This window comes from Cyprinodon variegatus, unplaced genomic scaffold, assembly GCF_000732505.1.
Source record: "Cyprinodon variegatus isolate N-32 unplaced genomic scaffold, C_variegatus-1.0 Scaffold30, whole genome shotgun sequence".
NCBI classification, from domain to species: domain Eukaryota; kingdom Metazoa; phylum Chordata; class Actinopteri; order Cyprinodontiformes; family Cyprinodontidae; genus Cyprinodon; species Cyprinodon variegatus.
Window position 1 is genome coordinate 337,955 of NW_015150483.1, and position 25,489 is coordinate 363,443.

Here is a 25,489-nt window from a genome sequence, read left to right on the forward strand (position 1 = left end):
GTTCCAGAAATATTCCCAGACGTCTAGACCCTCCGCTTCCACTCATTCCCACCATCCAGACTCATCACTGTCTAACAGAGGGAATCTTTCAGAGCAATCGTCCGTTATAACCACCCAGCCAATCAATTGTGGCTCTACAAAACAACGCTCCCCACAGAGCCCCCGACCCCACATATATATATACACATATCTTTTAAACTGTGTGACCTATTTTAAAATGTCGCTGCCCTGGCAGCAGTGGGCTGATGATCGACTTGTGTCGTTTTTGTTTGTGTGTGTTTTACTTACAGGGCCCCTCGCTCCAATGAACATGCTGCATCAAAGCTTGTGCATCTCCCAGGCCATTTAGCCTGACAAGTCTGTTTTCCCCTCCTCCTCTGCCTCCGTTATGAGTTTCTCTCCTCCTCACAGCGACAAACCATGAGCTCTAAAGAATTCAGCATTTTTTTTATCCTCCTCCTCTCCGACACAGAAACAAAGGCTCCTTTTTGAGAGTGTGCAGCCAGACGGGACACGATATACTCTTCAGCAGCAGGTATCAGCTGACCGCTTGGTATGAAGCAGACGGAGCTGTGTTAATCCAGGACCCTCCCCTGGCAGGAAGGGCACACTTCCTCCCTTACAGGCAGAAGAAAAACCACAAGGCACACAAGCACTAAGGGAAACTATGATTGGCTCCAGCAGCACAGGCAGATGTGCTGTGGAGCGAGCAATCAGATCCCCGATTGGTTAGTTCTGGCCACATGATCATATGACAGCGACTCGCATAAATGCACATATGTGTGTGTGTGGTAAGCAAGCAGACACACGTAGCACACAGAAGAGATTTGCTATGAAGGGAGGAGGGAGACTAGCAGCCAGAGGAGGTAACGCAGAGGGCAACGACAAGGTTGATTATTATGAAGAAAAAAGAGGAGCTGGAAGGATGGTATGCACAGTGGGGGGTGGGGGGGGCTGGGATGGTATAACTAAATGGAAAACAGCTAAGAGGGAGCTTAACAAAACAAATAAATAAAGGCAGTCATTGGGCCAAATATAAACCAGACTTTTGAAACAAAGGCACTCTGCCATAACGCTGTCCCTCAATATGACATGTTATAACCAGCTATTAACAGCCTCTTGGCTTCTGTCCAACTAAAGAAACTCAAATACTCCTCAGAAAATACAGACAAGAGAAAAATAAGAAAAAAATATAAGAACCATTTTTTGTTCACTTCGTTGTCTGGTAAAACCAAACCGATACTTTGGCACAAACTTAACAACAGTAAAGGCTCATATGACTAAAAGCCAGCATCCAGCCATTTTCTAGGCCTTCTAAAATTATCCATAGTCATATGGATAGGAGCATATTGCCTTTGGAACTACAGACAATTAATTTGTTATGAAATATTAGCCATTTTCAGGTGCTGCTGCAGCATTGTATCACACACATTGATATATAATAAACATGAATCAATGACATAGCCACTTATGAGAAAGGCTGAAAAAAATATGAGACCTCTTTCTGCTAAAAGCAAAAAAACATTTGCATGACCCATGGCCTCTTTACAGTGTAAGAAGGGCAATCTCAGATTATTTGTGGTACACTATGCAAAGCTAAATTAATCATTCTTGGTATGATGCTCAGTTTGATGTTTGCACATAGTAAGGTCACTGTTTAGTTTCTACGATAAACGACAAAAAGCACAGCTGTGATTTGTCAATTTATGTATGATAGGCAAAAATGATCGTGCTCTGCCTCACATCACTGCTCTCAGATTTGAATAAGTAGGCATGTTTATGGGGCGGGCATGAGCCAGCCATGGTAGAGGCTTCCTTGTAATGTCCTCCCTACATAGATGAGTCTTGGACTCCATTTTTTCCAGGACTGAGAGGGGCTGCTGCCCAGAGAGCAGAATTCATGAAGATTACTCAGACCTAGACCGATCAAGCAAAATACCACTTTGCTGGTGAAGATTCTCACTCATGTAGGTCATAGTCATTCCAAAAAAAACAAGCCACTAGACTTTGCTTCCAAGTTTAAAGACGTTTTCGCTTCCCATCCAGGAAGCTTTCTCAATTCAAAATGTCTGGATTCACGTTGGGTTCCAACCTTTATAACATAGCCCAAAAAGCCTTGTTGTGGGTTTGAACACATGCAAATTGAACTGGAAGAACAAGTCCACTCCTTATTAGTGGGGAATCATTGAGGTCTTTGTTAACCTGCAATACCCCATTTTGGCCTATGCCTCTGAAAAGGGCATAGGCCCTGGCTGCCGTTAGCCTCAGAGGTACGCTGGTTGCTGAGATCCTCTCATCTTCGGAAATTGTTTTTTTTTTTTTTTTATTACGCATTAAATCGGTAAATTAACCATATAGTGATGCTTTAAAGTATAATATTCTCGCCTCAAATGATTTTAAAACGTACGTTTATTGAACAACAGCAACAGAAAAGAAAACTTTTAATTTTCAATGCCGTGCTCCATTTAAAGCTGCTGCTGCCGCTGTGCATGCTATGGTTCAATAGTTGCTGCCATCTTCCTTGTTGTGCTTTCTCCAGCGTCACGCAGCTTTGTCATCAGACACTCAAAACTCCACCTGCTTTACATCCAGAAATTCAAAACACATCTCTGTGTTGTGATTGACTCACCAGTTCTAGGGTCTGCGGCATTGATCGAGGCTAGACCAAACTTGAAGGCAAAAATGATTTTAGTCGCTGGCGGGATGGGGCCAGTTTACTGGGCTAGGGTCATCTTATAATTGGGGTCTAACCAATTATACAGGCTAACAGTTGTCTGGGGTCGCTACACAAACACAAAAGCAGAGGGCGCCAGTTTTTTTGTAAAGCCAGTGACTTCGCTGTGGCTGGGGTCATCTTTCTATCACAACACACAAGAGGTGACGAGTTTGCAGACATCTGAGATGGACTTATGACGCCAATTTTTGAGTAATAGTGGTCAAAGAAGCGGAGGCATCAAACAACTGTCAGGCGGCAAAGAAATACGGAGTTACAGAGAGAGATGTTAAAAGATTGCATGTTCAAAAAGACAGGAAAAATAGAAAATGGTAAAATAAAAGCTTATCAAAAAATTGCAGAACTGTAGGGTGGGAGTAGGAGTGACAGCGAGTGCAGCGAGGCAGAGGACGTCTGAGAGGAAAAGCCTCATACAGATTTATTTTTTTTTTTTTTTACTTTTTATTGTTTAATTGCAAAAATCTTTCAATGCAATATTATTTAAATAAAATTCTCAGCATTACAATATAAAATAGTTTCTTTACACCAAAAAAATTGGGCTTATTTTTTTCCTTTTGGTCATCTTATAATTTTTCCTTCTGGTCATCTTATAATTATGGTTGTCCTATATTAAGATCAGTATGTTACTTAACTAGCTATGGTACTGCACTGATAAAAACATTTCATGCATTTCATGCTTCCTTTTCTGCTTGTTTTAGTCACATGTTACCCACAGGGGTTGGTACTTGATTTGTTGTCTAATAATCTTTTCCATGACTGTAATGAGGTTTAAGATCAGTCATCATAAATTTGACTGGACCATATCAATCAGCAGAGGGTAGAGACAGCTTGGATATTGGATATAAGAGTCTACTAAGTACTGGATGCACTCCTACGTACAACTTGTACTGTTACAACAAATTAGACTTAATAGCTCTTTTAGCTGATACAATTAAAACATGCTTGAGGAAAGCCAGCCAAACATGGACAACCATACCTAATCGCCATGACACCAATGGGTGGGTCATTGTTGAAGAAGGTGGGCTTAGAGGAGCCCCTAGATGGGACTAATTTTCTCCGTTTCAGAAAATGCATTGACTGACATGCACTGTTCTGGTTTATTGTCGCAGAAAGAAAGATGCCTTCATTTATGATGTGAAGTTTGAGCCATAAGATTCTTATCTTTGCAACAACAGTTTTTACTTTAAATTGTGCTATTACAGGGGTTGACGTTAAGGATTTTTACCAAAGGGCAAGTGACTTTCACATTTCATTTGCCCAGAAACAATTTTTACTTGCCCAGTATAATGTTTGATAAATATAGTCCCTAATATTCATTTGTGTATATATATCAATGAAACATGTTTATTTTTTAAATGTTTTTTGTAATTCAGTATTTTTTAAGTTTACAGGTTCCTGGTGTGTATATGCAAGCGTCAGATAATGAACTCAAGCCTCTATTACCGTGTTAACATGCTTTTCAATCCTTCCTGCACATTCTTTTCAAACTAAACTTTGCTTTAAACTGTTTTGTGCTTGGAAAAATATCAATTGTAATGTTAAAAATCTAAAAAAAACTTGACAGGTTAAAAACTTAAGATAAATCACAAGACAGAAGTCAATGTCACAAATGAATAACTTATTTTAGAGTCAAAGTATTTTTATACAAGATAATACTATTAATATAATGTGACTTTTCTAGAGAATCATTATACATAGTTATTTTATACAGGGTTTCCACAGTCTTACATAATTTCAAAATTCCCTGACCTTTAACTGACTCAGGATTAGTTTTCCCTGACAAAATAAATGCAGCCGTTTGTCGTTTTGGTAACTACATCAAAACTACCGCTAGGTGGACAAAAATCACGCCATCTGGCGGAAAAAAATCACCCGGCTGTTTCAAATTAAGCGAGAATGTGTACAAAACAACAAATATGGCACTGGCAACGCTTCTGGGTCGTTTTCATCGAATGTCGGTGATTTTACAGTAATTTTCAGTGATAAATATTTTTTTTTTGCGATCATTGCACTTGCCCGGCGGGCAAATGCAATGAAATTTGTACTCTCCCAACAATAAAAACTACTTGCCCCGGGAGATCGGGTGATGGTTAACATCGAGCCCTGTATTATTTAAAATCAAAGATTTAATTCGTGACTTCCCCCCATTTCTGTCTACCTCTCCAATTTTGATAGCATTATATGACGTGGCCTAATCACATTGCTTTTCCCACTGATTGTGCAAAAACAAAAACATGTCAGCCTGTTATGCAGTACTGCAGTATTCAAAGAAGATCCTAATGTGTAAAAGCCAAAGCTTTCAAAAAGCTGCTTCTGGGTCAATTTATAAGGAAAGGTTTTAGTGTTTTCCATTAAGGCTTTCTGTTCAGCTGAGGTTCCTTTCAAGCACTATAAGGCTTAGATTCTGCACTAAATATATATTTTTTTCTCAAACAACATTTAATTTCAAAGAAAAAGACTGTACAGTTATAAAGTATGCCTTCATACATTCAGTAAGAGAGAAAGTTTAAAGTTGCTAAATGTGTTCCCAGCAGCTTGAAAGCTCCGTTCTGCCACTTTAATCTGTGCAGATTGTGTGATGAACAGGTCGAGCATGAGCTTTCAGTTCCAATGGTTTAGAGTTAAAATGCCAAGAAATGAGAAACAGTCTCGCAAACAGCTCTTTCCAGCAAATGCAGAAGTTCTGATACGTAACAACGCTCACAGTTCAGTGGAAGAGACTCTGTTACAACAGGATCCTGCTCTGACAGGCAAATATTATCAACTGCGTGGTGTGGGAAAACAGGTTAATCCTCAAAGCGACACATGTAACGGTAGCTGTTGAGCCTTGAAAACAAAGATCAAAGAATTAGGGAATAAAAACCGACTCGTTCAGCTCATGTGCTTTGAGTAAATATGTGCATAGATCACTAGTCATCCATTCAAATTCAGCACAAGTGATGCAGGATGACAAAGCCTTGCAAAAGTATTTCTACACATTATGTGGTAGCAGAACTTTGCTCTATTACAACCATAAAAATGCTTAGAAACCGAAAACCTAATGTTTGGTCTGATTTGAACAGAGAGCGATAGTTGATGTTCCCATTACGCGAGTTATGGCAACCTGGACTTTCATTCAACAATGTACTCATTTTAAACACTGCTCTGATTTGTGAAAAAAAAACAAAAAATACAGCTGTCGGGCTATTCAATTATTTTTTTTTTTTTACTCTGTGGCTTCAAATTAATACAAAAAAATTAACAAATCTGTACCTCGAACTTTTGTAAAAATTAATACCTCATCTCCACCATTGGCTCTGGGTTCCATCTCTAACATACTAACATATACAAGCTTGTTTAGTCTGAAGAAAAACTAACCGCTCTGACAGGCAAACAAACAAGGATTCCCACAGCAAAATTGTTCTTGCTTGTTAACATGAATTCAAACGAATACAAACAAAGTGGTTTGCCACATACCCGGAGCTGGAGGGTGTGACGGAGGATAGTCCCCTCTAAGGCGTGGATCCACTTCTCACGTTCATCCGCATCTCGAGCTGAAAGCACAAGTGCAGAAACACATTTAGTGAGTAACATCTTCCTCAAAGACATGACCAAAGGCTGTTTGAGACACACACTAATGACACCAGGACACGGCAGAGAGATGGTATGGAAACTGAGGACAGGGTTGGAAACTTTAGAAATATGTAAAATATTTTTTGGGAAAAAATAAATTACCGTATATGCTGCATTCAAAAAAGTAGATTTGTATTTACTAGCTCCCGAAAGTGATAAAAAGGACAGTCCAAGTAACGGTATTGGGTATAATTATGACTGAACAAAGCATTCAAATTCTAAAATCAACTGGACTTTCTTGACTTTTTCCGTACAACATTCAGAGAGCTTTAGCTCAACACATTTACTTAATCCTGTTAGCAGAATTTGCTAATTAGGGTGATCAAGGCTTATAGTCCATGAAAGACAAAGCTGTAGTGTCTTATAAAAACACAATATTTAAAAAAGCTACTAAAAAAAGTTATTCAATATTGAAATGTTAATCTCCCAATCCCCAGTGGTCCACTTCACAAAATCCAAAAAGATGGTAAACCTCATATAGTCAAAGAGAAGAAGACTTTGCAGAATGCATTTTATATATTCACATTTTTAAAGAAAGTAGAGCCCATAAATAATAAAATATTTTGATGATACTGGAACTGATCAAGATGCCTCTTGAAAATACTTTACTCTGGTAAGACAAGTAAAAAATAGTCTTGACAAGGTAGAATTGTAATTTTCATGTTTTTTCCCCCTCCTACACATCTATTATTACACTGAGAACAGGCTGTTAAACATAGAGGTTAAACAGGGTTTTTATTAACGCTCTATGACATACAGGACTCACAGGAAACCCTTCCTGGCTGCTTTATGGTGTTTATTTTATCCATCTTAATAGATGTTGTGGTCCTTCAGACATTCAGAGGTTTTACAGCATACAGAGCTGCTCTCAACAAGCGGAAGGTTGTCCTATATAATAAAACCTCAACTTAAAAAGCTGTAGCTTGCCCTTATAATGCCTACCAAACTGTATATGGGATCATTTTCCACTTAACTGATAGCAAAACTACAGCAGATAAATGACTGTGCATGCATGGAAGCTGAGCCATGCTACAGCTGAAAAGCTTTTAAAGACATTAAAAAGGCAGCTGAAGCTCACTCCAATCCACTCAGACACTGCCTCAGTGGCCTCTCAGTTTCCCCGCTTTAACAAACAGACTCGACAAAGAAGCAGATTAGGACAGCTAATGCTGTTTAGCTGCTATTCATGTCAGAGACGAGACAGTGGCACTGCCATTCAAGAAACATAAAGACCCCGGGTGCAGGAAGTGTTTGAGTCTGTTTTACATCCACTCTACAAATTATTCTCACAGGTAGGTGTTTGCACTGATGCACTAAGTAGATAAATGCACACACCTACAGGTTGCTGTCGCCACTAACAACAGCTGCATGGGAAGAGACCCCTTTGACCTGCAGAGTAACTTATTGAAACAGATAATAGGTCATTAAAATGTTATTTAAAGACAAGCCCATGATTTATAACTGACCAAATTAGGCAATAAACTGGTAAATGTAAGCAAAAACATGATGGCAGAAAAAGTACAATCATTAAGTCAGGAAAAAAATGTGTTTTCATTATTTTCATGTATTAAAAGGTTTCCTTAAACTTAATAAGCTGGAGTTATGACCTATAACAGAGAACTAGCCACTAGCAGGGAAGAAAAGAGTCACCAAGATCAATGTTTTTTGTCTCAGCAACATCTAAGAGCTTTAAATTGAGGCTTTAAATCTGTAAGAATGTAAGGCCGTTCAAAGGCCCAGCTACACAGCAGGACCATAACAGAGAACTGTGTGCAGCGTAAACCCAATTACTCTGGGCTCTGATAAAGAAAAGGACAGCCAGGCTTATACAAGAACCAAGAGAAAGTTGACAGTGCAACAAGAAGAGAAGCTTCCGTTCTTTAAAACACAGAATGCAAAATACTGCAGAAGAGGCCGAAAATAGTCTACAAGACCAGAATGCAGCTGCTAAATCAGGCACCGATTCTCTGTATTTAGCTCTGCTTCAACGTGTCTACTGACAGCAGATCCCATTTCAATAACAGCATGAGGAATTGATACTGCAGAAGTCTGAGAAAAGGCCTACCAGTTAGTGTCATTCATCACATAATGCAATTCCAGTCACCAAAACAGAATGACTAATTTACATTGGTAAAAATGACGGGTAGAGAATTACAACACAGATCAGACAGTCTTAATAAAACCAGAGTAAAGACTGTTTTTATCATATGAACAAACTTCTTCATTCTCTGACATATAGCATGTAGAATATATTTTCATATTCATAGCTTAATGCAAAGATTAAAAAAAAAATCTTACAGCCACAGCTGCCACCATATCTATTATTGTAGCATACTTTTCCACTGGATTAACCAGTGTAAAAAGTTTCCACAGTAGAAAAAAAAGACTCCCCATCATGGATGTAGGACCTTACCTTTTACAGGATTTCATGGTTAAAGTAAAGAGTTTTAAGCATTTCAAGTTGGTTGAATTTTTTTCATCATCAAAATCTAGTCATGATAGTTAATAAAAAAAATAAAGCAGCCTCAAATCCTGTGGATTATTAACTGCCCTACTGTTGCAGCTTTGTATGCAGTTTAGATTCAGACTCTTTAACAAATATCTGTGAATGCTTAAAACTTCCTCTGACTTGGGTGTGATTTCACAGTGCAAACTCACCGGTTTACCCTCTGTAGCTTAAGCTACACCCACAGCAGAATAACAGCCACACAGAGGTAGTGGCGTTTTTCAGATTGATAACGAGGAGGGGGAGAGGCAAAAGACAGAAATAAATGTTCATATTTATACTCAATCTCTGCTAGCTGAACCTATATTTTTTCCATTCCACACCAGATCACTGTGCAGATTTCTGCACTTGAAATATAGCAGGGGAATTTCTGAAGTGAAAACAAAAGGGGAAGAACATCTGAGCATTTATTACTTTACAACACTTATTCAATCTTGACCGATCATGCAACTGTTATTGAGCATGCTGCAAGAAACCGTTTCTGCCCAGAACAAGGAGTGAGAACCCCTCAGAGCGGGGCTGTGAGAAAAATAAAAAACTGGTTGTAAGCGTGAGATAAAAATCACAAATCCTTCTGTATGTAGCAGCATTTACTCACTGTTCAAAAATGAAAGCTTCCAATTCAGTGTTAGAGGGCTCTTGATGTTCTTTTTGTACTCAGAAAGTCTACTTTCATCTAAATCAGAATCAACTTTAAAGGCCAAGATTGTGAACACCAACAAGGAATTTGACCTTGGTTTGCCATTGCTTACTTCATAAAGAGCAGTTTAAACAGCATACAGAGCATGTAGAGAGAGCTCCTAAAGGGATAAAAAATGATAATAATAAAGATAATGGCAACATGTCCATGTGCAACCCTTTTAAATAATTGTGATTAACAGTTCTAGCAGTGTGTGACTGCCCTGGCAGTGATGTGGTCATGTGTCGGACAGTTTGGGGAAATGAAATAGTCTGATTTATGTCATTAGTGCTCTGTAAAGCCATCCGGAAGAAAAATGTTCTAACCAGCATGTAGAGAGTCAGCAAAGATGTTAGATTGTCTTATTTTCAGTTGTATTTGATTTAAGTTATAGAGACAATATATAACATGTCATCTGAAGGCACTTTGCTGAGAAAATTAAACCAGATCGTTCAGACTATTAGGAGTTAAAAACCAGTTGATTGCATCACGTTATTGACTTTGACACGCTTCTCCTAAATGAGAATGCAGCAAAAGTAGATTTTTTTCCTGTATTGTGTCTTTAACTCTACTTGAATCCCTCTACCAAGCATGCATGCAGTGAGAGTGGAGAAGAAAAACTCCTGTTCACAAGAGAGAAGCAGACATACACAAAGAACATGGAAGCAATGATTCATCAATATTTTCTATGTTAGAAAATGTAATTGTATGGTTACATGGTAAAAGCTGAGCCCATGGCCATATTAAGAGAGAAACAAGACAAAGCACTGTAAAAACAGGCCCAACTCTAACATTGAAGGTGTTGATAGCAGCAGCTCAGCTAATAGACCAGATTGTGGAATCAGTAATCTACCTAAAGTCCACACTTGGAATAAATGCTCCTGCAAGGAGCTTTATTTCATACAGATGCTCATTAACTCTTCCTCGCGTGTGTTTAACATGTTAAATGTGCAAATAGAGTACCATGGGCCCCCAATATATCACACACACAAGTGCTTGTTCCTTATCTGTGTGTGTGTGTGGCGAGTTCCACCGGCGCACAGCCTCCCTGCTCCTTGCGCGCTGACCTGTTTCTGTGCGTTTATGCCAACTTCTGTCACTTTGAAGGTTTTACCCACCAGACAAAGCAGCCCATCTGTGATGGACTACTTTCCAGGAAGTCAAGATGAGGCTACTTTTGCGAGAAAAAGCAAAGAGAACCTCAAGTTAGAGGTTGAACTAGTAAATACTGCAGAATGGAAAAGAGATTGAAAAAAGCAGACTAAAAGGGAGATGAAAGGTGTCATTTAGTCTGGCCCCGATGAATGAGACATCGGAAGATTGTTGATGAGAATAACCCATTGTTTTTCAAACCGCTGTATGTACCTATTGGCCAAACCTCTGACCAATGACTAGAAAGCTGGTGGGGGAATGTAAACAAACAGCCCGTCGGTAAAACGTTGAATACGTCCTTCTCAAAAATGAACGAGCGTTTCAAAGAAAACCCAAAGTCTAATCCTTCCAAAACTGATTCCAAAGCAGAGTCAAACATTGGCATCAGAGCCAGCGGTCCTTCACACACGACTATGCTGAGGGAGGACCGCTGCAGCCCTGACTGCCGTTAGCCTCGGAGCTCGGCTGATTGTCCTCTCAACTTCTAATTTTGGTTTTTTAAAATTACGCATTAAATCGGTAAATGGACCACATAGTGACGCTTAAAAGTATAATATTCTCGCCTCAAATGATGTTAAAGCATACTTTTATAGAACAGCATCAACAGAAAGAGAACTTTTAACACTCAATGGAGTGCTCCATTGAAAGCTGCTGCAGCCGCAGTGCATGCTACTGTTGTGCTTTCTCCAGCGTCGCGCAGCTTTGTCGTCAAGCCCTCAAGACCTCGCCCGCTTTCCATCCAGACATTCAAATCACATCTCTGCGTTGTGATTGGCCCGCCAGATTTAGGGCCTGGGGCACTGATCGAGGCTAGACCAAACTCACAGGCAAAAATCATTTTGGCCGCTGGCGGGTGGGGCTAGTTTACTAGGCTAGTCGCTATGTCCTCCAGTAGCCTGGGGTTAGCCCAAGATAACCTGAGCCACTATAACTACAAGCTTTATCAATGAAGAAAAGGTCAAGGCAAAATGTTTAAAGAAGACAGGGTGGAGGTGCAGGGGTTAGGCGCCCATGGACAGAGGCTTTGGTCCTCAACCTGGCTATCACAGGCTCAAGTCCCAGCCTGCTGACCTTTGCCATGTGAATTCCCCTTCTCTCTAATCCCATTTCCTGTCTGCCTACTTTCGAAAATAACAAAATATAAAGGCCACAAGAATCTAAAAATAACCTCTAATAGTAGACAGGGTGTCTGCCTCACAGACTAAAACTGGTAGTTGGTTAAACAGTATGCTTTTGGACCACCTCAGATAACTAGAGAGGGTGGGTTCTAGGAACCACAAGTAATCCACTGTTAAAACAGTGTTTAGGATCTTTAGGGAGATGTCCACCCTCCTCCCAACAGTTTTAATTAGGTTTAGCTCCAGGTGGTTCTGAGTGCAGTAAACCAAGTCAGATGACACTGGTGTCATCTGTAAACCTCAGGAGTTTCACAAACTGTGAGTTTGGGAAACAGACACAGAGCAAGCCTGCAATTTGTGATGCTAATGCGTCCTCTACCACCCATGCGGGACAGTTAAGCTCTATGAATGCAGTTCACAAGTCGCATACATTTGGAAATGTGAACGACGATTTTACACACAAAAAATAAATACATCGGAATAGAGCATATCCAAATAGACATAATATTGATAAGATAACTGCTGAGTCAGCATCCATGGTTGAAGCTGTGGCTGTCCTGGAGTTTTATGTACAGCACCATCGATAAAGCCACTGAGACCACAGACAATGTCATCCTACCCAACTTTCCAGCACCTGTTTTAAAAAACTCAGTCTAAACAACCTGTGATAAAAGCATCAGTAATAAATACTTACTAAAAAAAAGGCCTTTAACTAAACTAACTGACCCTACCACTGCTTTGTTTTCCCTCTTAATAATGAACCTTTTCCCATAAAGCTGCAACTGCTCTTTCTCCGTTAAGAGCTCTGTAAGTTATGGATTGCATTTGTTTTTCCCTCTCCCAGGTCCAAACCCTGTGCTTTTCTTTGAATTTGCACATTGACATTTCAAACTGTCAAGACAAGGAATTTAAGCCACCTAAGTGAACTGCAATGAAATAGTTCAATGCCCTTTTGAATATAAACAGTGCTTTTCAAAACATTCATACCCTGAATCCTTTTTCAATTGTTTTATTAGACCTTTGAAATAATACATAACCTGAAGTGAATAAAAATGGTTGATCAGTTTTAAGAAAAAATGTGTATATGTGTTTTACATCCGTTCAGAGTGTCAGCAAATAGCCTCTGTTTCATATTCTTTATCTATACAGTGACAATGACAAAAAAGGAAATCAGTCTGTCTCATTTTATCTCATAATCAGTGATAAGATGCAGACCTAGAGCACTAGGAAACAAAAAAAAAAAAACAAAATAAGATGGGCAGTCTTCCATCCTGTTCTGATGCTTCTGACATGAGGAGAGACTGTGACAAAAAGTTGGGTGGGTACAACAGAAAAGACAAGGTGAGTAAAGTGCAAAGACAGAAAAGTGGAAAAGGCCTTTCAGGCATCTATAATGTGCCGCTGGGGGAGCGGCCTTGATGAATTATGGATGTTCCCCTGAACAGTGAGAGAGCAGGCCAGCAAAGTCGCCTGCAGACTCAAAGATATTTTACCCTGTAAAAGACTGCAGCTTAAAATCGCTATAATAATTTAAAAAAATCATACAGAACACTCTAAGCTTCAGTTACAATGAGTTGAGCAGCACCAGGCGAAAAGGAAAGTCTGTTATAGGTCCACAGATTCTTTCTAAATCATCCCGTTTATCTCTGCAGTGCTGCTGTACTCCTCCTCCTCACGTCAATACCTAAAGCACCTTACCCACGCAATGGCCCATACATAATGGCATATAAATAGAGAGATATACACACTCAGACTGGGTTAAGAGGCCGAATGCATAACATGAGATGACTGATATCTCTAGATAAACTAAGAAATCTGCTCCTGCCCATCATCCTGTGGACTGTTTCTTGTCCACACTCACAGCAGAAGAAGCCAGAATCTCATGTTAATCAATCCCAAAAAGGTACTTTCCATCCTTGTCTTTTAGTTATTATCATCATCCATAGGGATGATATTTACTTAAGCGGTATTACATTCTTGTTTCACAGACAAAATTATAATCAGAACAAGCTAGGATATAGTGTAAAGGGACCCATTTCATTTCTTCCTTTCAAATATCAACATTTTTTCTTAAACCAGAGCTATTTTATGCTTTATGGCGTTTTCAATCCAGGTGTTGTTTAAACAAATATGCATAAATTGAAAATGGTGTAATCTTTGCCCAAAAGTTACCCTCAGGCATTTTTTTTTCTGCCTTTGCAAAATTATCTGGTAACAACATGATTTTCTGTCTCAAATGCTCATTAGTTATCAGCTGAAGTAAAATTATATAAATTTAATCTAACAGCCTAAAGAATGGTGTTGATAACAAGTTACTGAAAAATGTATTTTGGTGAAGTAAAGTCTCCCATATAAAATGATGGCATTTCCATAAAGGTTTCCATTTTTAGCGTTTGTAATAATTAAATCATGACTCTTTATATAGGTTTAGGTTTGCACTGATTCTAAAAATTTTTAATCATTTTTTTTAAAGACAGTCATCAATTTTAAACTTTAAACCGATTATTTGGCTAAAAATAATTAAAAAAAAAAACTACTTTTTTCAGTTATCTTTTGCTGTGGAGCAGTTTCCTCAGTTCATCTTTCTGTGACAATCTCAATCAACTTGCATTGCTGTAATTGTTTGAATAATAATTTTTGATTTTCTCAAAATATCCAGAGAAGAAAGCTTTTCCACTGTACATTTCAACGACAGATAAACGAGTGTTTGAGTTTATGATCGTTAGTTCTTTGTGTCTATGTCGACCTGTGAAATGACAGATACCAACAGCCACTGGATATAATAACTGGTACTCCCTCAACCACATAAGAACAACCAGGTATAGGCAATATATGGATATTCTGCCTATTGCATATACTGACACATGTATACTAGTAAATGTCTAAGCAGTATCAAGAAGAAAATAAAATTAGCTTAGATATAATCTGAGGCTTCTGCCTGAGATTTTAGAGATCCAGGAGGGTCTGTCCCATCTATAACTTTTAGGACTTTAGTTGAAGCTGGCAAAGAAGACATCAAACAAAAACCCTAATTATTATGAGCCATTCGAAGACAGAAAAACGCATCTCTGAAGTCGGACCTCATTATTGAACACTGGTCTATAGTCGTTGTCATATAAGGCAGAAAAATAAAACAACATTATTGTTTTGTTTATGAGGCAAATTTTCAAAACTCATCAACATACATTAGCTTAATACCTGACTGATAAAGATTTTAAGACTCCATCACAATGAGGATACATGTGCTTCTCCTTAAAGATGAACGCACAAGTGTCTTAACATGCATGCAACTTATCCTGCCTCCCCGCGTGGGAAGGAGGGAGGACATCGGATATTATTTAGTCAGGCTAACAAGCATCAGTGATTTTATATTCTCTATATAAATAACATCTGTTTCTGTCTGTGATTAATTCTCTGCAGCTAACTAAGCAGTCTGCTTCTTCACTGCTTCAGCCTGGGCCACAGACTAAATCACCGAGTGCAAAAGAACACCGAGCTCCACCCTGACTCCTCATCCCAGAAGACAAACAACTCCTCCTTCCTCTTGCCCTGTGCTGGCATGCATTGAGACCCATGAGACGTGCACACTTTCCTTCTTACCCTTGCGTTTGTAGAGCCACAGCATACAGCTTCGGAACACAGACATGGGACAGGGCATGGAGGAGGTGAGAGAGACGGAGGGCCCATGGACCCTCGAGACGTAGGTGAAAAAGAGGGTGCTGGATGTAAGGGTGTGAAGGCGTGGATGATAGCAGAATGAACACAAACTGAGAAATGGACGGGCAGCGATGAAGGAGATTAAGAAGAAATTAGTTAAAGACCTGACGGATAATTTGGGTGTTAAAAAAAAAAATCTAATAGGAAAACTGTGTCAGAAAAGAAAGGAGGAAGATTGACTGAACAGGAAGGGTTGGGTCCTTTCCTTTGGGCTGAATAGTTGTTTAAAAGTGAGCAGCATCAGTGGTGCAGAAACAGCATCAGCATCAGCCAGGAGAGACCTGAGCTCAGCTCCAGCCTCAGCACTATTCACTCATTATTCCCAGAGGCACACATGAGCAGCAGTCGTCCTCCATAAGCAGAGACAAAGAAAAGGGATTTACTTGCTCTCGCTGTTCCGGAGGAATGAGGAAAAAAAAGGAAAAAGATCCTGTTTATCTACAAAGATATGCCACAATAACCTGGAGCAGTTATTAAGAAAAGCAGGAAATTGCTCTGATACAAGAAGTCCGCCTTAACTCTGCATTGATGCCTGTGTGTTCACGCGCTTCCTGGCTTTAGAGCAAACCAATCCAAGTCTTTAGAAGGTGGGGAGGGAGAGAGTAGAGGGAGAGGGGGAGAGAGAGGCTAAATGAAGAGCACAGATGGATGCCAGAAAGATCTCTGAGACCAAGGCAGAGATGGATGCCAGAAGCAGAGCAGAGGACACCTCACCTTGAAAGTGGAAAGTCTTCTGGTCCACAGTGATGGTGAATGTGCTGTCATCTTCGTCATCTATTCCGATCACAGCTCCCTGAGCACACAGAGAGGAAGACAGGCGGTCACACAGGCAGACACGTCATACTCCACTTCCTAAACCCATGCCCTCCCTCCACATGTCCCAGCAGCCTTCTATTAGCTCCTATTACTCAATTAACCTTCAGTGAAACTCGCTTTTTCCCCTTTAACTCCAAACTGTATTTCTTACTTATGCCTTTGAATGCAGCCTTTTGGAACATGGAACAGCGATACAAGGGAGAGGAAAGAAGGGGGGTGTGGGTGTGGAGAGAAGAAGGGAAGGGTGGAGGAATATAGACGGCACCAGGAAGAAAGGAAAAAAAAAAAAAAAAAGCACCACAGGGATACAGCCCACTGGCTGGCTGGGACATTTAATTCTGCAACAGAAGCAGGGCGTGTGATCCAAAGCTGAGGCACAACTGGACAGTTTGGAAGAAATGACACTAGAAGTTGTGAAATATTTTCCAGACCTTTTCAAATGTACTCCTTTTGTTTGCTTAATGTTAGTCAAGTTCTTTGCAGGCCAGAAAACTGACCATGGCTAAGAAGTAATCATTATAATTTCTCTCTAAACACATTGTTCTATTCCTCCTTATAATGTTGGACGTTCCTTGAGAAGCAAAATAAAATATTATGTTTCCAGTAAATATAAACTTGGTCTATAATGAAATGAGAAGGTAAAAGTCATTTTTTAAAAAGTCACTTCAATTCATCAATACCGTGCTTATTTTTTAACCTAAGTCCGTTGACACAGTTCCTATCCGTATATGTACACATAAAACTATTATGTAAGTAATGACATAAGATCAATTAAATACATTCCGCAAGTTTTGATACAATGAAGTCGATTGAGCTTTGAAACATTAAATGTCAAAAAGTAATCTAAGGAAGCTCAGCTGATTGAACTGAGGACCAATAACTCATCCTGTGCATGCATGTGGCCACAGTGTGCAGAGGAATGACTTTCAAGTGTGTTTAATGTACAGCACAGTCGACGGGTCAACAGAATCGACTGTATGTGGTCACTACACGCTCATAATGGAGGAGTGATTGGTTCATGTCAGCGACTGTATTTCCTTTTACCAGTATGAAGCATAAAGTGAACTTGGCTGCACTGTTTAATAAAATGTTTTACTTAATGTGATACAACTGGAATGTATGTTATTGAAATTGAATCTGTATACATGACTGGACTGAAGTGACTTGAAATGTTTGTAAAGACTATCTTCCTTTTGAATTTGTACTATATAAAATAATTCAATATGCAGAAAACTATACGGTATTCAAAGCGAACATAAACTTATATAATCTTAAAGGAAAGTGAAACAGATGATGAACCACAATCAGTTTCACAAACACACTTTCCATTTAAAAATTTCAAATGAATCCAGGTTTACAGTCTGTTCCAAATCAACCACACCTCTGGGAGATGCAGGTTAAAAGCTGTGACCTGATTTTAACAACATATTTCTTTTGATTAACAGTAGGCTAATGTTGATGTTTACATTAAAACAAGCTAGAAACCTGATCCAATATAGAATGTGTGGAAGGAGATAAACATTAGGATGATGGTGAAAAGGCCTTTCAAACTAAAAACCTGAAGCTCATTACTAAGATTCATCACAAAAAAAAAAAAAAAACTTTTTCAAACTGGCAGTTAAAATGGGGATTTCACTGTTGTAATACTGAACTTTTTTGCATTTACTGTTAAAAAGGGTATAAACATCTTAACACGTTTTATAAGAGGTGATAAAAAAAAAACAGATATTCAAATTCCGAAGTGAGAAAAATGTCTATTTTTGTCAAGATTGGTACTTCCTTTACATTCTTTAAAAAAAAAAAAAAAAAAAAAAAATACTAGTCTCATCTTTTAAAAACATTTCTTAAACCACTAATGTGTTCAAAGTCAAAAGTCTAATTGAGCACATCCCTAAAATGTCACCAAGGATGGTTATTCTATAACCTGACCTCTATTTGTTTTGGTTATAATTTATTTAATTCTGAAAGCTGAATAATAAAATATCTCAAGTACCATTTAATTGTATATATTTCTTTTCAATTACACCCAATTGCTCCTAGTTGGGGGTTAATTGGCCATTAAATTGGCCTGTTGACTCTTAAAATATATTTCCTTCTTTGATTGAACCAAAGTAACTGTGAGTGGCCTTGGCTGGTGGATATGATTTATTTAAAATGCCAGAGAACCACATTTGGTTAATAACATTTTTAAAAAGGAGTGAAATAACCACCTCCCAGTCCGATTCATTCTTTTTTTTTTTCCTCTTTCTCCATGTCCTAAATATTCACTTACGGATATCAGTGTTAGGTTCAAGATTCCCTCTGTGTATATTTAGAAATATCAGAATCAGCCTCTAAAGCTACTGGCATCAAATTAATACTACAGCTACCAAAGAAACTGCTCTGAGAACTGAGAACAAACAACATTTTACACCATCCTTTCACTACAAATGGGAGAAGACGCTTCCTCCCATATATAAGAACCAATGCAAAATGAATAAAACAGCTGTTGCCCTTTCAGATTCATCAAGTTGAATTTCGGCTAGGCTTTGCCGCATTTATTTACAGAACACTTCTCGAAAAAACATACTGTCAGATATAATTAATCTGCAGCCACACAAAAAGCAGAAGTAAACAAACACACATTCTGTTTAATGTGATCTACTCTGTTGTGTCTGCTATCTAAAGTGAAACATTGATTCGGTCACTTTAATGATCAGCAATTACACAACACTTGGACCAGCAGGCGGATCATTGTAAAGAGAACCTTCACACCAAATGCCTGACATAATTATCAGAGATAACTGTAGCTACGCACCAAACAATGAAGGTGGAGAACATCTTATTTACTCAGACATTCTACAGAATTAACCACAGCTGACCTGAAGATTTATGAGAAACACTATTATTTATTTATTAATCTGTTAAAACAGAAACCATCCTAGTCCTGCTATATTAAAACCCCAACATAAAAACATCTTATGTATAAAACTGAGGCAGTGGGATATTTGCTGTCCTCTAGTGGATAAAACTGAACATAGAAAGCAGACTGGATTGAGGTAAAAGTCTGCCCCCTGCTGTAAATGGTCAATTCCTGCTGCCCTAAGTATTTTTTTTTTTCCCATGGTGGAAAATGCAGGTCAGCAAACATTTTAAGACAGACCAAACACCAAAAACAGGGTGGCTTTGTGATTCTTACTCTGAGTCGCACGCAGCCTCTTCTGGATCCTCGCATCATTTTGTCCTTAGACTGTAAAACAAGAACACAAATTAACTGTGTGGAAAAAAAGAAGCAAAAATACAGTACAAGCTTGGATTTATTCAATAAATTATCAAATCGGTTAAGAGGCTGGTTTTAAGCTACACCAAGGCTCTGAGAAGTTATTGTCCAAACAGCAACATATATATATTTTTTTTTTTGCTTTATATCACTCAGCAGTTTAAAATACTGTTAATGACATGATGCAAAACATTTTTTTTTAGAGTTACAAGATACTTTCCTTGCATAAAGTAACACAACACCTCCCCTTCCCCACCTAGATGTATAATATGTTATCTTTGTGTTATTTTTAATAATATAGATTTAGGGGAAATTTTGGTCTACAGAAGCTTGCTTATATCAGATGTAATTTGACTCATTTTTTGGCTAAACTCGGACCAATTTCCAATATTAATATCATATCCCTATAATGTATGAATGAAAATTCTCCAGGACAGAGTTATATTTTAGGGAAACTATAGGTGAACTTTTGAGCCGGAATACCAACTACCATGTTTTGCACAAAAACAACAACATACATTCCTAAAAGAGCAACCAGCAATAAAAACATGGTGGCGGAGGGAATAGGCACTCAAGCGACTTTCCACCAGATAGAAATGAATATTTTGTCGAAGTGGGTCAAGTTATGAAGGGTTCAGAATACTAGGATATCAGCTAAGAGGCTGCAGATCCTGGGTTTTATATTCTTCTTCACAGTGACCCTAATTTATTTTTTAAATAAAAAAAATAAAACACTTCATAACACGTCTGATAGATTTCTAAAAACATCTGTAAGGTAGAAGATAACATACTGCATATCAGTTGCAGATGAATCAGGTGGGGGGGATTTGGTTCTGGCAGTGGTGCAGGAATACAGTAAAAAAAACTAAAAGTTTCTTATTTTCAACATGGTGATATGGCATCGTTTCCATTACTATTTATCTTTCAAACTTCCACTGGAAACAAACGTATAATTCGTAGTATTGGGGAGTAGTTTATGAGCGTCTGTAATAAGTAAAGCTGCTCTTAGGAGAATTTATTGCATGTGTGGACTTTTGGCAGAATAATGACACCATAATTGTAGTTTAACCAAACTGCAGGTAACCGGGAGATCAGGATTTTACCATTATATTGTCTTTACCAAGCTAGTCCTCGTGGGAAATGTTTTCCTACAGGCAAAACAATACAGATTTTGTCCACTGGGGGGAGCCAGTGGTGTATGCACACAGTCTTTACTTTATTCAATTAAAAGAATTGTGCTATGATTAATGTTCACACCTCTATAGACATTTTCTTTCAAAGAACTTGCCTAAAACATCAGGGGTGTCTATAAAAAATAAAGGTAAATAATTACAACTTTCAACAAATCTGGTGCACTGAATAAAAGTACAAATGCTGTTACTGTGCTCATATGTTTATTTATTTGATAAGTTAGGAGCAAAAAGGTGTTTCGAATTAAAAGTTGTTTATTTTTTCAATCAATGGTTTTCTATTTAAATGTGATTAAAATATTTAAATCCAGTCCCACTACTAAATTCTATCTTGGCTTTCATTAGTGTCATTTCATTTAAATTAGAAGTGATACAAAGCAAACCAAAGCCTATTAAAATCAAGAGTGCAGGTATGTTTATCCAAACTTTTATAGTTTTTCTCTATTGCTTTCCCATATCAATACTGAATTTATTTTTTGAATTACCTAGTTCAACAAGCAAGAACCCACAACTTGCTCATATATGATGCTTTCACAGATATCAACTCTATAGTAGTAGGTAAATGATGTGTACTTTTGAAACAGCGACAATTAAATATTAACTATTTTAGGTTTTTCTTGCTCTTTAATAAGAAAATTTTAAATGAATCATATATATTGGCCAGTGTTCTCCACACAACTTTCACACACCAAGAGTACAGTCTGCAGACTTCAGTCACTTCATGTCTTGACTTAACAGACAGTAAGAATGAATACAGAAGCTTAAAAGGAAATAGACCTATAGAAAACATGGGTGTGTTTACTGTTTTTTCTTTTTAAACAGCACACCCTCCATGGATGATCTAAGACATGGGCCAGTGCCCATGTAGAACTGGCCCAGGGCCCTGTTATGGCTCCTGTAATTATATGCAATAGCACAGAAACCATAATTTATTGGTTCCTAAGATCAATTTAATGTTTTTTTTTAGTAACTTTAAAGTTTTATTTTAAGAATGATTTAAAAATGAAGGTGTTGCCCTTTAAACGTCAGTCATATTGAGACAGGATCACAGTGGGAGGGGTGCACTGATTTCCTTTTTCTAACTGATAACACATCTTTCAAATACAGTGACGCTGAAGTGCAAAAACAATTCAACAAATCTTTAAAAACAACTACAAATAAAAAAAAAAGGCAACATATTCAAATACACAATTACATTAACTTGAAACAAAAACCCAACATATTCAGAATCACAACATATCCAAATAAACAAAACAACATAATTAAAACACACACACAAAAAAAACATATTCAAAAATGCAACAATATTAACTTCAAACAAGTACAATTTATTGCTGTTTCAAGGGAATGCCATCGTGTTTCCGAATATGCCGTTTTTGTTTTTTTTAACTGTTAATTGTTATAAAGATGCGTTGATGTGGTTTGCACTTCAGGGTCACTATATTAAAAAGCCTGACATGCCGATAGTGATTTTGATTGATGCCGACTTTTTCTTTATAACAATTGTTATAGGACCACAATCCACTTGGCATGTTTAAATCTTATCATATTGGAAAAAAAGAGAATGCCTGTAAAACAGTTCAATAACTTGTTTTGACTGTACAAGTCATATTTGCATAGGAGGTGCTTTCATATGTAGATGTAGGGTTAAAAAGTTTTGAAAGTGGCTGATTTTCAGACCTTTGCATATGTAGTGAAGAATGGTGATTAAGATTGGTTGAATATTGAAATAGTAAGAAAATTGGGACCCATAAATTGTCACACTCCTATTTTATATTTGCTTTATCTTTATCCGGCGTCTCCACAGTTGTAAGTGGCGCTTTGGTGTAGATAAAAAGGAAATAAAAACAAGGCAATCAGTCATGTTTGATTATATTAAGTGAGACACAGAGCCACTGAAAATAAAAAATGGCCCCACCCCTGGCCCCCCCTGGTAAATTTGGTCAAATACCGCCACTGACAACTTCCCATATGATATAATCTTATTTAAGAGTCCTACTTTCCAATTTTTTTCCCTCATATATATTTATCTTAACCTGACTTTTTAATTTTTGGGGAAAAAAACGTTTGTCCTCTTTTTGTCATACTTTATCAAGCTAATGTAATTCATACAGTACAGAAGATTAAACTCCTAATAACTAATCCGTTTACAACTCTTAACATGGTTTATCATGAAACTGAACTCTGAACAAGGAGCACACTGCAAAGAGACTGATCAAAAACTAACTAGCATCTCCTCCCATTGCCTATTAGTGATAATATATAAACATTAAAACATTCCCAAACCAGTGAGTGTTGAGATATCTAATAATTGAGAGCAGAAACCGCCCAACCAACCTCAAAGCTGTTAAATAACCACGGAAAATATTCTACTATTATGTCTGTTCCTGCTGTTAGCCATGTTAGCCAGCTGCATTAGCGGAAGTAATGTCCAAATACTGCAACCCAATTGGTCATTCGCTCCTCCAAACCTGCTGCTATTGGCCAACATGAGCTTCAATCATCTAATAGACCCGCCTCTTCTAGCCAGCTGATACTCCCAACTCCTGACAAACACAAGGCCTTATCTTACTTCTGTTCAATATCCAGCGACATATTTAACCGCTTCAGTTGGTCACTTTAACCCTTACGGATCGGTGGGAATGAACATACCGTGTAATACGACAAAAGGCCGGCGTTGTAGTCCAAAACAAACCACCGGTACTGCCAGCCTTTCATGACGTTAGTCCACTTGCTTAGCGGCCCCTCCATGATAGACGCCATCTTTACAACAGGCTTGGGTTGGGGAGGAGTCGCATATGGTGAGGCCCTCAGGGGATGCTGCTGAGGAAGAGGAGGCTGATGATGATGAAGACACCCCTTTATTGTACCCAGGGATGGCTGATCTAATGCTAAATTTTGATAAAAGTATATGTGCAATTTGTTAACTATTTACACATAAAACATTAACATGCACATAAATACTAAATACTAAAATATAAATAAATACTAAATAAAGCATCACTTTAAGTACACAAAGAGACCCTCCACCCTTAAGACACAGCAATAAAGATGGGTAAAAAAATATTAAAATAAACATCACATGCTGTACATTTGAGATAATTATTTCAGTGGTAAAATCCCATATGCTTATTTTATTTTTTTATATATTTTAACAAGATCACAGATGCAGACTACCAATGCTTGTGGGCTGAATTTGGCCCACCTGGGAGGAAGGTGTATGAATAAGAAGTGTAGGAGTTTGCTTGATATATACTCTATCTGTTAGTATTGGAAAGGTCAGCTGTTTTCAGACAGCTTTATATAATTAATTTATGTTACAATGAATGACCTTTTAGTTTAGCATACATCGACAAGCAAATGACATGTGTTGCTTTTATTCTATTTGATCTATTTATAATCTTTTAGTAGAAAGATTGAATATTTAGGGGCTGCTCAGTGGTTGGGGGTTTGATTCCCGGCCCCGCTTGGATACCCCACTTGGGATAAAACGTGTCAGAAAATGGATGGATGGATTTAATATTTAGAAAATCACGATTTCTTTCCACTAATCTTGTTGGGTTTTTGTATCACAGTGACATAAATTTTGCATCACCTTTTGCTCTTAGATGTGTACTCTTTACTGATAAACTAGCTGACTGTGTGATAGGACTAGCTGCAAACATTTAGTTGTTATATTTTTATTCTTTTATGGTAAAAGATGATTATTTTACAGAATTTTTTGACCGTTTGAATTATGATGCTCTCTAAATTAGGGTCACTTAGAGAGGATGATTGAAATAAGAGCTAGTTTTTGAAAGCAGTATATTTCATTTGGATTTTTTATTGTGAAACTTAAGTGAGAAGAAAAATCATGACCAAATGTTGGAGGAAAAAATCGGAGATAAACTTTTTAAGCCATATGGCTTAGCCCTATTTTGTTGATAAATAATTACAAATTCTGTGTTTTTATGAGAAGTCTTATACTTGCCTAATTTTATGTATTAAGTTTGTTACAAAAGATGCATTCTTATTCAAATGTTTAATTAACTTTTTTTGAAAATTTTTTCCTAACATTACCATTACAAAAACAGAAGCAAACTCTACCTGGCTGTCATGCAAAATGGTGTGATTTTATATTCTCATGTGATTGGCCAAATGTGAGTAGGGCGGAGCCACTGAGTTAGATAAGAAACGGTTATGAATAAAGTGGAAGCCAGCTGCTCTGATTCACTATAAAGCATATGCCTGTCCCTTCTCCTCCCACCGCTCACTACTGGTGACCGGTATTTTGCTAGTCTTATCAAGTGAACAGATGAACCATGTGGTACATTGTCCTGCAGCCCCCGGGGCTTCAGCATCATTGCCTGTGTGGTCTGGCCCCAGGTTCTCATCTGCCTCATTTCACCCCTTTCTCTGCCGACTCTATGTCCCTGTACTCTGTGATGCATTTGAATATCTGGGGCTCTAGTCCCCTCTGTGTCAGCCCTGGGCACGTTGGATGGGTCTGGGGACCCTCACACCTACTATTGAGGATACCCTTCTGCTGAAGAAGCCTTATAAACCTACATAAAGTAACACACTTGTGTATACACCACAGGCATTTGAATCCAGGTGTTCATGAATAAACAGTTATGTTCAACACTTAGCTGCAGTTTGTCTTGTAGTTAGTGTGTTCTATTTTTTCTTTCCTCTCTTTTTTAGTAGGTGCAGAAGCAGACTTATTG

At 38.1% G+C, this 25,489-nt stretch overlaps 1 protein-coding gene across 4 annotated transcripts in view; it reads right to left on the reverse strand.

The window, feature by feature from the left end:
- osbpl9 (oxysterol binding protein like 9) overlaps nt 1-23,581 on the reverse strand; it is a 45,482-nt gene extending 21,901 nt beyond the window's left edge. The window contains exons 1-4 of one of the 4 annotated variants that reach the window (XM_015399927.1): nt 23,436-23,581; nt 19,513-19,563; nt 16,233-16,311; nt 6,191-6,267 (exon numbers count right to left, since the gene is read on the reverse strand). In XM_015399927.1, the coding sequence (XP_015255413.1) occupies nt 6,191-6,267; nt 16,233-16,311; nt 19,513-19,563; nt 23,436-23,546 (318 nt within the window). In that variant the 5' untranslated portion in view covers nt 23,547-23,581. Of the gene's footprint in view, nt 1-288; nt 615-6,190; nt 6,268-15,401; nt 15,615-16,232; nt 16,312-19,512; nt 19,564-23,435 lie in introns of those variants that run through there. The other 3 variants (XM_015399933.1, XM_015399941.1, XM_015399948.1) reach the window with 3 other exon arrangements.
- Nucleotides 23,582-25,489: the final 1,908 nt, after the last annotated feature.